The following is a 13,203-nucleotide window of genomic DNA, read 5'->3' as shown; positions in this document are numbered from 1 at the left end:
ATTTTTGTGTTTTTAAGGTAAAGGACAACTGACTTTCTATTAATACTTTTTGGAAACCACATTTGAAACTATTTTACACTGAATAAGATGTGATATTTCCTAAAAACAGAAAAGCCACCGCGAAGTAGGAATGACCCAACCAGCAACATGACATTTTACATGTACTTTATCTGTACCATTGTAACTCATTCGATGACCATAGCGAGGGTGTAAAGTGGTTATGAGGTTATCAGTGTATTAATTAAGGATGGTGAATATTCCACAAATAATCATCACATAAACAAGCATATGTATTAGCATACATTTTGACACATTTTGACCATATCAGCCTTGGTCAGGTTTTCAACAGTTCAACATCATTGAACACACAAGGTCTGGCACAGGGCAATGGTTGAACTATGTTGTTAAAGCAGGAAGAGAGTTGAAGATAGTGATGTCTATGTGTATCAGGAAGTAGTCAGTTGCCTGGGTGCCTTGATTGCTGACACACCAGTACTCCCACACAAACATAAATACTACCAGAGACATCATCTCTCATCCATTCATGGCTCCACATATCCTCCTTGTCCTGCATATCCTTTTCTTCCTCACCGGACTCTCAGGTAAGTGAGCGAAGACCTTTAGTTGTTTGATATTATTAGGCTTAGTTCCTTCAAGTCAATCAGTGAAAACATGCTTAAAGTCATAACACTTGTAATGTTCTGTCTTCTTTGCCCATGGACATTGTGGTCACATTATGGATTTCAGCATTTTGTGGTCAGGTGATAGATAAATGCTGTTTTTAATGATTTATCTTGTGAAACAGTTGTACTTTTCAACAGTTCTATATTTCTAGTTGTTGCATAACACATTTAAATAAGACTTCAAGTAAAAGAGAACTAACATATTATTAATAAATAGAAGAGAAAAAGTGCCGGTGTCTATCAATATGAATTTTAACAAATGTGCAAATGTATTGTGATCGAATAAGAGCTGTTTCAACAAGTGTTCAAATTGAAATACATTAGTTTAGTCTCGCGCGTAGACGCGAGCACGACACTCGTTCTCTTTCCTTTCTAATGACAACGGAATTGTCCGGTTGGAATATTATTGAAGATTTATGATAAAAACATCCTAAAGATTGATCATATATATCATTTGACATGTTTCTACAAACTTTAATGGAACTTTTTTGAGTTTTCGTCTGGACTTTGTGCCCGGGCTTTGTGCATTTGGATTACTGGACTAAACGTGCAAACAAAAAGGAGGTATTTGGACAAAAAGTGGAACTTTAACGAACAAAACAAACATGTATTGTCTAACATGGAGACCTGGGAGTGCCATCAGATGAAGATTATCAAAGGTAAGTGATTCATTTTAACGCTATTTCTGACTTTTGTGACACCTCTCCTTCTTTGGAAAATGGCTGTATGGTTCTCTGTGGCTAGGCGCTGACCTAACATAATTTCATGGTGTGCTTTCGCCGTAAAGACTTTTTGAAATCGGACACTGTGGCTGGATTAACAAAAAGTTTAGCTTTAAAATTATGTATAATACTTGTATGTTTGAGGAATTTCAATTATGAGATTTCTGTTGTTTGAATTTGGTGCCCTGCAATTTCACTGGCTGTTGGCGAGGTGGGACGCTCATGTCCCAAACGATCCCAGAGAGGTTTTAAACAGCTTGGAAAATTCCTGAAAATAATGTCATGGCTTTAGAAGCTTCTGATAGGCTAATTGACATCATTTGAGTCAATTGGAGGTGAACCTGTGGATGTATTTCAAGGCCTACCATCAAACTCAGTGCCTCTTTGCTTGACATCATGGGACAATCTAAAGAAATCAGTCAAGACCTCAGAAAAAAATGGAAGACCTCCACAAGCCTAGTTCATCCTTGGGAGCAAACACCTGAAGGTACTACGTTCAACTGTACAAACAATAGTACGCAAGTATAAACACCATAGGACCACGCAGCCGTCAAACCGCTCAGGAGGAGACGCATTCTGTCTACTAGAGATGAAAAGTGCACACCAATCCCAGAACAACAGCAAAGGACCTTGTGAAGATGCTGGAGGAAACAGGTACAAAAGTATCTATATCCACAGTAAAACGAGTCCTATATCAACAGAACCTGAAAGGACGCTCAGCAAGGAAGAAGCCACTGCTCCAAAACCTCCATAAAAAAAGCCAGACTACAGTTTGCAACTGCACATGGGGACACAGATCGTACTTTTTGGAGAAATGTCCTCTGGTCTGATGAAACAAAAATATAACTTTTTGGCCATAATGACCATCATTATATTTGGAGGGAAAAGGGGGAGGCTTGCAAGCCAAAGATCACCATCCCAACCCTGAAGCTCGGAGGTGGCAGCAGCATGTTGTGGGGGTGCTTTGCTGCAGGAGGGACTGGTGCACTTCACAAAATAGATGGTATCATGAGGATGGAAAATGATGTGGATATATTGAAGCAACATCTCAAGACATCAGTCAGGAAGTTAAAGCTTGGTCGCAAACAGGTCTTCCAAATGAACAATGACCCCAAGCATATTTCCAAAGTTGTGGCAAAATGGCTTAAGGACAACAAAGTCAAGGTATTGGAGTGGCTATCACAAAGCCCTGACCTCAGTCCTATAGAAAATTTGTCGGCAGAACTGAGAAAGCGTGTGCGAGCAAGGAGGCCTACAAACCTGACTCAGTTACACCAGCTCTGTCAGGAGGAATGGGCCAAAATTCACCCAACTAATTGTGGGAAGCTTGTGGAAGACTAACTGAAACATTTGACCCAAGTTAAACAATTTAAAGGCAATGCTACCAAATACTAATTGAGTGTATGTAAACTTCGGACCCACTGGGACTGTGATGAAAGAAATGAAACCTGAAATAAATACTTCTTTCTACTATTATTCTGACATTTCACATTCTTAAAATAAAGTGGTGATCCTAACTGACCTAAGACAGGGAATCTTTACTAGATTAAATGGCAGGAATTGTGAAAAACTGAATTTAAATGTATTTGGCTAAGGTGTATGTAAACGTCCGACTTCAGCTGTATATACTAAACATTCCCAAACTTGAATCTTTATTTTTTTTATATATATATTTTAGTTGATTAGTTATAGATTGTCTCCATAGTTTAGTAGTATAGTAATTTCCATGTCAAAGCTAAATATGACTTTAATTGTTCAAGTGTTGCCTCTGTTCTAATGGATGGACATGGGTGTGTCAACACCAGCAGTTACATCTAAGTTACTGTCTGGTGTTACAAACACATGGTGTGGCTGCAGTTTGCCATTTTTTTTTACAGAAGTCACAAATCAAGCATTACAGTATGTCAAGTTGTTTGGCTGATCATATGATGGGACTTATGAGCAGCTGGGTAAAATGAAGTAATCTAAATGTGTTTTCTTTTGTTGTGTCTACAGATACACAGAGTGTGTCCACAGTGAGTCATGTGTCTGTAAAGCAAGGAAGCTCCATCACCATCCCATGTCTCTATGATCAGAGATATAGTAACAATGTGAAGTACTGGTGTAGGGGATATTATTGGTTAGGTGGCTCTACTGTTGTACGCACTGATCATCCTAAAACCAGTGGAAAGACCACAATCTCTGATGACATCAACCAGCGAGTCTTCACTGTGACCATGACAAGTCTTAGTTCTAGTGATTCTGATTATTACTGGTGTATTGTGGAGAGGAAGAACAAGGCAGATGATGGGGTTGGACTGCAGATATCTGTTTCTCCAGGTAAGATCCAAACACTGCTATGTCTATTAAAGCAGAATTAATAGTAGTGCTCAGTAATGTTCCATAATAGTCGTGTTGATGAGGGTATTACTTTTCCCTCTACAAAGCAGTCATACATATTTTCACCAAATGAAATCCATAGAGGATATTATATTGGTTGATTACATCTCTGTGCAGTTCCTGGGTCAGGACAGACAGTGTGTTTGATAGAATCACATGTTGCTGTATCATCATCAAACACACTGTCTGTTCTGTATGCTCTAGTCTATATCTATTGTACATACTATCAGTGACTGAACCAGTGTTTCAACATACACTTTCTCAGTGTTATATGAATATCAATGATGACTAAGTAGTCGCCAATATATATATTGGTGTATTCTTTGTCAGACTCATCCAATCACAGCCTCTATCATTGTGTTCAGGTACTCCAGAACTCTATGTGGACCAACAAGAGCTGACTGGAGTTGTAGGAGGGAGTGTCACCGTGTGCTGTTACTTTAGTTCATATGGAGGCAGCGGGAGGTGGTGCAGGATGGGAGGCTCGTGTGTGGCTGTGGGACATTCTGGGGATTTAGATGGAACATTTGTGAAGTTAGTGCAGGAGCAGAGAGAAACCACCAACGGTTATGTCTTAATGGTGAATATGAGTGGATTGATGATGGAGAACACTGGCTGGTACTGGTGTGAAAAGGGAGACCTACAGATGCCTGTTCATGTCACTGTCAATCAACCAACCACAACACAGAGCACCACCACCATCATCACAAGTAAGTACAGAGCAATCCCATATAACCAAGTATGATTCCCTTTTTATTCATCCATGTCACGCCCTGACCATAGAGAGCCCTCGGGGTTCTCTATGGTGTTTTAGGTCAGGGCGTGACTAGGGGGATTTCTAGTTAGTTTATTTCTATGTTGGTGTAGGTGTATGGTTCCCAATTAGACGCAGCTGAATATCGTTACCTATAATTGGGGATCATACTTAGTGTGTGCTTTTTCCCACCTGCGATGTGGGATATTGTTTTGTGTGAGTGCCTTTGTGTGCTACATTTTGCATGATCGGTATATCTTTGTTTTTTTCTGGGGGGAAGTTTCACGAGCAATACAAATGTGGAACTCTACTCACGCTGCGTCTTGGTCAAATTGTTTAAACGACGGTCGTGACAATCCAATGTTGTTAGAGATTAAGGAACATTGAAATGCCTTTTCTGAAACAAAGTGGAAATCTGTTGACCACGCATTCTCTTGAGATTATCCTGTCAGTCATGATAAAGATCATTAAGAAAATGAAATGAAACGTTTTCATCATAGCTACCAACCAGATTTTAAATGAATACTGATAATAAGAATTGGATTTTAATACATGTCACAAATGAGCTAAAATAGTGATTAGTTATAATCATCATCTGAATTACCTGGTTCAATTTATTTGAATGTCAATGATACACCAGTCAGTTTATTGGAGATACTTTATCATTTCTGTCTCTCACAGCAACACAAACTCCGACCACACACCAAACATCACTAATCAGTGCTGAGTCTATTACTTCTCAGCCCACAGTCACCCCTTCTGTTACTACAGACCAGAACAATGGGGGAACTGACGAGATGCAACAAGAGAAGAACCAGAGGTCAGTATTCAGTCTGCTGCATATCCCTCACTTTAATAGCCATCCAAACAGTTGGTTATACTGTAAGGGTGTGGGGCACCTGACTAGAAAGGCTGATCAAAGCAGAGACAGGTGTCTGGGTTAACAATAATACTTTGAATTCCCCAAATTACAAATGACTCTATTTGATTTTCAGCTATAGAGGAGTGTATACAAAACAAAACACTTTCCTTAAATATTCTTGTATCACTTCCACATGGTTTGATATCTTTGTGCGTGTCCTGTGACTTGCCTACAGGAGGTCTGTGGATGACTTTAAAGCAACTTTTCACACTTCCACATTAAAATATGAAAACTAAGATGTTGAGCAGAGGAGGCTTGTGGGGTGAACTATAGGAGGATGGGCTCATTTTAATGGCTGGAATTGAATGAATGGAATGCTATCATTCCCTGTATTCCATTCCAGCCATTACAAGGAGCGTGTCCTCCTATCTCTCCTCCAAACAGCCTCCACTGATGTTGAGTGGTCAGGAAATCAATAGATATACAAGAAGTGTTCTGAAGAAGGACAGTAAAGTATGATAGCTTATGTTATCTCTTTTTTTAAATACAGGAAGTTCCCCCTGGACAGTTATCTCTCCAAAAACGGTCTATCTGACTGCAATTTTTATAATGTCATGACAAAGTGATTGTGTTCTTCTACAGATTGGAACGCATTTTCTACCTGGTGAAAGCTGGAAGTGCACTGCTGTTCCTCCTGTCCACCATCATTGCTGTGGTGAAGTTCAGGGAAAACAGACATCAAGATGATACCAAGGATGCATAGACACCAGAGAGTTGTTTCTGGAGAGATCAAGGGCCAAATTTACCAACAGTTTGCACCAAATACTTTTTTCCTGAAAGAAACAACAACACACTGAGTGTACAAAACATTATGAAGGAGTCACTTTTACTGTAAATAGAATATGTTTCTAAACACTTCTACATGAATGTGCATGCTACCATGACTACGGATAATCCAGAATGAATAGTGAATAATGATGAGATAAAGTTACAGATGCACAAATATCATACTCCCAAGACAATTACAATAACAGAGGAGGTTAGCATTTTTTGGAGGGTGGGAGGGGTGGTACGATATTTGTGCGTCTGTAACTTTCTCACTCATAATTTTTCACTGTTCATTCAGGACTTTCCGTAATCATGGTAGCATCCACATTAATGTAGTAGTGTTTAGAAATGTATTCTATTCTTATTTACAATAAAAGTGACAACAAAAGTGACGACACACTACATTACTTACCATTAATTTCTATTGGGCACAAAATAATCTGAAACACAACCAAAACAAAAAGCAAATGGACTAATTTAATATGTATAAATGAATTTGTCCCAAAACGTTTAGTCCCCTAAAAGGGGGGACTGTGAACAATAGGTGTTGTAATTTCTAAACATTTCACCCGATATGAAAGAAAATATACTCAAATTAAAGTTCACAGTCTGCAATTTAACCTCACAGTAATTGAGGTTAAATTGCAGACTGTCAAAATTCAAAGTGTTGAAGTACAGAGCCAAAATAACAAAACATGTGTCACTGTCCCAATACTTTTGGAGGTCATACTTTTGGCCAGGTGAATCCAGGTGACTGTTATGATCCCTTATTGATGTCACTATTTAAATCCAATTAAATAAGTGTAGATGAAGAGGAGAAGACAGGTTAAAGAAGGATTTTTAAGCATTGAGACAATCGAGACATGGATTGTGTATGTGTGCCATTAACCTCTACAGGATCGGTGGGATCCCCGTGGGAACGTTGAGCTAACATAGGCTAATGTGATTAGCATGAGGTTGCTCCTTGGTCGAATCATTACGACACCCGTTACAGAACTACCCACCACAAACGGAACAAGCAGCGGGGTAAGGAGCTGGAGAGGAATTATGTGGACTACAGGGAATCGTGGACATGGGAGGAGATTCTGGACGGGGCTGGACCATGGCACCAGGCTGGGGAATACCGTCGCCCACCAGACGAGATAGAGGCAGCCAAGGCAGAGCGGCGCCGGTATGAGGCGTTATACACGCCAATTGGGAAGCACGAGAGGCACCCCAAGACATTTTTGGGGGGGGGCACACGGATAGTTTGGCTGGGCCAAGGGTGAGCCCTAAGCCAACTCCCCGTGCTTATTATGGGGAGTGTATGGAGTGGAGAGCGCCGGAGTATGCGGAGGTGCGCACGATCTCGCCCATGCAAGTGCCGTGCTAGAGTGGGCAAGCAGCCTGGAAGGAGGATGCCTGCACAGCGCATCTGGCCACCGGTGCGCCTCCTAGGCCCAGGCTACCCTACGCTTGCTCTACACACGGCAACCATCAGGCCTCTGCACAGCCCAGTTCTCCCTGTGCCAGCACTCCGCTCGTGCAGGGCTGCTATTACCATCCAGCCAGAACGGGTTGTGCAGGAGGTGCGCTCCAGACCTGCAGTGTTTACCCATGGCCCGGTGTATCCAGTTCCTGCTCCTCGTACTAGCCCTGAGGTGCGTGTCTCCACTCTGGCGTGTCCAAAGCCAACATCACGCACCAGGCCTCCAGTGCGTCAGCCCAGTCTAGTACGTCCTGTTCCCGCTCCTCGCACTAGCCTTGGGGTGCGTGTCACCAGTCTGGTACCTCCACTACCAGCCCCACGCACCAGGCCTCCAGTGCGTCAGCCCAGTCCAGCTCGTCCTGCTCCTCGCACTAGCCCTGTGGTGCGTGTCCTTAGTCTGGCACGTCCTAAGCAAGCCCCACGCATCAGGCCTTCAGTGCGCAGTCCCCGTCAAGAGCTTCCGGTGACAGTGCCTCGTCCAGAGCTTCCGTCAACAGTGGCACGTTCAGAGCTTCCGGCGACAGTGCCCCGTAGAGAGACGGCCCACAGTCCGGAGCCGAGAGAGACGGCCCACAGTCCGGAATCGGCGCAGCGAGAGTCGCCCTACAGTCCGGAATCGGCGCAGCGAGAGTCGCCCTACAGTCCGGAATCGGCGCAGCGAGAGTCGCCCTACAGTCCGGAATCGGCGCAGCGAGAGTCGCCCTACAGTCCGGAATCGGCGCAGCGAGAGTTGCCCTACAGTCCGGAATTGATGCAGCGAGAGTCGCCCTGCAGTCCGGAATTGACGCAGCGAGAGTCGCCCTGCAGTCCGGAATTGACGCAGCGAGAGTCGCCCTGCAGTCCGGAATTGACGCAGCGAGAGTCACCCTGCAGTCCGGAATTGACGCAGCGAGAGTCGCCCTGCAGTCCGGAATTGACGCAGCGAGAATCCCGTGGCGCGTTATTCAAATACCTTAGAAATGCTATTACTTCAATTTCTCAAACATATGACTATTTTACGCCATTTTAAAGACAAGACTCTCGTTAATCTAACCACACTGTCCGATTTCAAAAAGGCTTTACAACGAAAGCAAAACATTAGATTATGTCAGCAGAGTACCCAGCCAGAAATAATCAGACACCCATTTTTCAAGCTAGCATATAATGTCACATAAACCCAAACCACAGCTAAATGCAGCACTAACCTTTGATGATCTTCATCAGATGACAATCTTAGGACATTATGTTATACAATACATGCATGTCTGTTCAATCAAGTTCATATTTATATCAAAAACCAGCTTTTTACATTAGCATGTGACTAGCATGTTACTAGCATTCCCACCGAACACTTCCGGTGAATTTACTAAATTACTCACGATAAACGTTCACAAAAAACATAACAATTATTTTAAGAATTATAGATACAGAACTCCTCTATGCACTCGATATGTCCGATTTTAAAATAGCTTTTCGGTGAAAGCACATTTTGCAATATTCTAAGTAGATAGCCCGGCATCACAGGGCTAGCTATTTAGACACCCAGCAAGTTTAGCATTCACCAAAGTCAGATTTACTATAAGAAAAATGTTATTACCTTTGCTGTCTTCGTCAGAATGCACTCCCAGGACTTCTACTTCAATAACAAATGTTGGTTTGGTCCCAAATAATCCATAGTTATGTTCCAACAGCAGCGTTTTGTTCGTGCATTCAAGACACTATCCGAAGGGTAAATAAGGGTTACGAGCATTGCGCATTTCGTGACAAAGAAATTCTAAATATTCCATTACCGTACTTCGAAGCATGTCAACCGCTGTTTAAAATACATTTTTATGCCATTTTTCTCGTAAAAAAGTGATAATATTCCGACCGGGAAAGCCTGTATACGTACAAAGAGAGAGAAAATAAATACATCTCGTGCCCTCGTGCACGAGCGTGAGTCTCAGAGTACTCTGACCAGCCACTATCCAAACGCGATAATGTGTTTCAGCCAGAGGCTGCCTCGATATCATTCAGCTTTTTCCCTGGGTTCTGAGAGCCTATGGGAGCCGTAGGAAGTGTCACGTTACAGCAAAGATCCTAAATGTTCAATAAACAGAGGCAAGAAGAACAACCACTTGTCAGACAGGCCACTTCCTGGTGAGAATCTTCTCAGGTTTTTGCCTGCCATATGAGTTCTGTTATACTCACAGACACCATTCAAACAGTTTTAGAAACTTTAGGGTGTTTTCTATCCAAAGCCAATAATTATATGCATATTCTAGTTACTGGGCAGGAGTAGTAACCAGATTAAATCGGGTACGTTTTTTATCCGGCCGCGTCAATACTGCCCCCTAGCCCTAACAGGTTTTAACCTTCATACCATAAACAGTTCTAACTTGCCAGTGTCTGCTTATGATAGCCAAGTGTGTCCTTTCTCAGCAAAGTGCTTGCTCCCAGTTTACGAGAACACCTTACATTACATTACAGCGGTTTGATTTGTTTGATCTGAGCAATTTTTAGCTAGCTACATAGCTGTCTTTGTATCAACGATAATTGTGTAGTTTAGAGTAATTATCGAGGTTAGCTAGCCAGCTATTTTCGTCCGCTGCGACGCCGTTCTCCAAACTTAGTCAACACTGCTAGCTAGCCAACTTCTACCGACTAGCAGCACTGTAGAAACTAATACATTACAATGGAACGATTTAATTAGTGTAGTGTTAGCTAGCTAGCTACATAGTTGTCTTTGCTGTCTTTGTATCTAAGATAATTGTGTAGTTTTAGAGTAAGCTAGCCAGCTATTTTCGTCCGCCGCGACGCCGTTCTCCAAACTTAGTCAACACACCTAGTCAACATCAAACCCACTGCTAGCTAGCCAACCTTTACCGAGTAGCAGCACTGTAGAAACTAATACATTACAACAGAACGATTTGATTAGTGTAGTGTTAGCTAGCTACATAGTTGTCTTTGTCATAGTTTGATAATTGTGTAGTTTAGAGTAATTATCGAGGTTAGCTAGCCAGCTATTTTCGTCCTCCGCGACGCCATTTTCCAAACCTAGCCAACTTTTACCGACGAGCAGCATTGTAGAAACTAAATACATTACAAAGGAACGTCTTGATTAGTGTTATGTTAGCTAGCTACATAGTTGCCTTTGTATCATGATAAAGGTGTAGTACTGAAACTATCGAGGTTACCTAGCCAGCTACACTTTCAAACAAAGTAAAGAACGCAGCCACTGCTAGCTAGCCTACTTCACCAGCCAGCAGTACTGTATCATTTTAGTAATTTTAGTCAATAATTTTTGCAACGTAAGCTTAACTTTCTGAACATTCGAGACGTGTAGTCCACTTGTCATTCCAATCTCCTTTGCATTAGCGTAGCCTCTTCTGTAGCCTGTCAACTATGTGTCTGTCTATCCCTGTTCTCTCCCCTCTGCACAGGCCATACAAACGCTTCACACCGCGTGGCCGCTGCCACTCTAACCTGGTGGTCCCAGCGCGCACGACCCACGTGGAGTTCCAGGTCTCCGGCAGCCTCTGGAACTGCCGGTCTGCGGCCAACAAGGCAGAGTTCATCTCAGCCTATGCTACCCTCCAGTCCCTCGACTTCTTGGCGCTGACGGAAACATGGATTACCACAGATAACACTGCTACTCCTACTGCTCTCTCATCGTCTGACCACATGTTCTCGCATACCCCGAGAGCATCTGGCCAGCGGGGTGGTGGCACTGGAATCCTCATCTCTCCCAAGTGGACATTCTCTCTTTCTCCCCTGACCCATCTGTCTATCTCCTCCTTTGAATTCCATGCTGTCACAGTTACCAGCCCATTCAAGCTTAACATCCTTATCATTTATCGCCCTCCAGGTTCCCTTGGAGAGTTCATCAATGAGCTTGACGCCTTGATAAGTTCCTTTCCTGAGGATGGCTCACCTCTCACAATTCTGGGTGACTTTAACCTCCCCACGTCTACCTTTGACTCATTCCTCTCTGCCTCCTTCTTTCCACTCCTCTCCTCTTTTGACCTCACCCTTTCACCTTCCCCCCCTACTCACAAGGCAGGCAATACGCTTGACCTCATCTTTACTAGATGCTGTTCTTCCACTAATCTCATTAAAACTCCCCTCCAAGTCTCCGACCACTACCTTGTATCCTTTTCCCTCTCGCTCTCCTCCAACACTTCTCACTCTGCCCCTACTCGGATGGTATTGCGCCGTCGCAACCTTCGCTCTCTCTCTCCCGCTACTCTCTCCTCTTCCATCCTATCATCTCTTCCCTCTGCTCAAACCTCCTCCAACCTATATCCTGATTCTGCCTCCTCAACCCTCCTCTCTTCCCTTTCTGCATCCTTTGACTCTCTATGTCCCCTATCCTCCCGGCCGGCTCGGTCCTCCCCTCCTGCTCCATGGCTTGACGACTCATTGCGAGCTCACAGAAGAGGGCTCCGGGCAGCCGAGCGGAAATGGAGGAAAACTCGCCTCTCAGCGGACCTGGCATCCTTTCACTCCCTCCTCTCTACATTTTCCTCTTCTGTTTCTGCTGCTAAAGCCACTTTCTACCACTCTAAATTCCAAGCATCTGCCTCTAACCCTAGGAAGCTCTTTGCCACCTTCTCCTCCCTCCTGAATCCTCCTCCCCCCCCCCACTCCTCCCTCTCTGTGGATGACTTCGTCAACCATTTTCAAAAGAAAGTTGACAACATCCGTTCCTCGTTTGTTAACCTGTTTAGGATAGGGGGCAGTATTGACACGGCTGGATAAAAAACATACCCGATTTAATCTGGTTACCACTCCTACCCAGTAACTCGAATATACGCATATACTTAATGCACATGGATAGAAAACACCCTAAAGTTTCTAAAACTGTTTGAATGGTGTCTGTGAGTATAACAGAACTCATTTGGCAGGCAAAAACCTGACAAGGTTTCAGGCAGGAAGTGGCCTGTCTGACAAGGTGTCGTTCTTCTTGTCTCTGTTTATTGAAGAGTGAGGATCTTAGCTGTCCCGTGACACTTCCTACGGCTGCCATAGGGTCTCAGAAGGCGGCAAAAAGCTGAATCGTGGCTTTGCAGGCTCTGGCTGAAACAAAGTAGCGCGTTTGGGTAGTGGCTGGTTACAGTACTGTGAGACTCAGGCGCGTGCCCGCGTCGACCGAAAGCTTTGTTTACTTTCCTCAGTTTAGCTAAATGGACATTCCCGGTCGGAATATTATCGCTTTTCTACGAGAAAAATGGCATAAAATGGATTTTAAACAGCGGTTGACATGCTTCGAAGTACGGTAATGGAATATTTAGATTTTTTTTGTCACGAATTGCGCCATGATTTACCATTTCAGATAGTGTCTGGGACGCACGAACAAAACGCCGCTATTCGGATATAACGATGGATTATTTTGGATCAAACCAACATTTGTTATTGAAGTAGCAGTCCTGGGAGTGCATTCTGACGAAGACAACAAAAGGTAATCAAACTTTTATAATAGTAAAGCTGATATTGGTGAGTGCTAAACTTGCCGGGTGTCTAAATAGCTAGCCCGTGATGCCTGGGCT

At 43.3% G+C, this 13,203-nt stretch overlaps 1 protein-coding gene across 2 annotated transcripts in view; it reads left to right on the top strand.

The window, feature by feature from the left end:
* Window positions 1-479: 479 nt before the first annotated feature.
* The window catches only part of LOC106577086 (polymeric immunoglobulin receptor), an 87,896-nt gene continuing 75,172 nt past the window's right edge, over window positions 480-13,203 (top strand). For both annotated transcript variants that reach the window (XM_082964778.1, XM_082964777.1), the window contains exons 1-3: window positions 480-602; window positions 3,401-3,724; window positions 4,150-4,494. In XM_082964778.1, coding sequence (XP_082820904.1) covers window positions 545-602; window positions 3,401-3,724; window positions 4,150-4,494 — 727 coding nt within the window. In that variant the 5' untranslated portion in view covers window positions 480-544. The remainder of the gene's footprint in view (window positions 603-3,400; window positions 3,725-4,149; window positions 4,495-13,203) is intronic.

This window comes from Salmo salar, chromosome 18 (assembly GCF_965601325.2).
Source record: "Salmo salar chromosome 18, fSalSal1, whole genome shotgun sequence".
Taxonomy (NCBI): Eukaryota; Metazoa; Chordata; class Actinopteri; order Salmoniformes; family Salmonidae; genus Salmo; species Salmo salar.
Note: the sequence above shows the minus strand (reverse complement) of the source record. Positions and strands in the feature narration are given on the sequence as shown.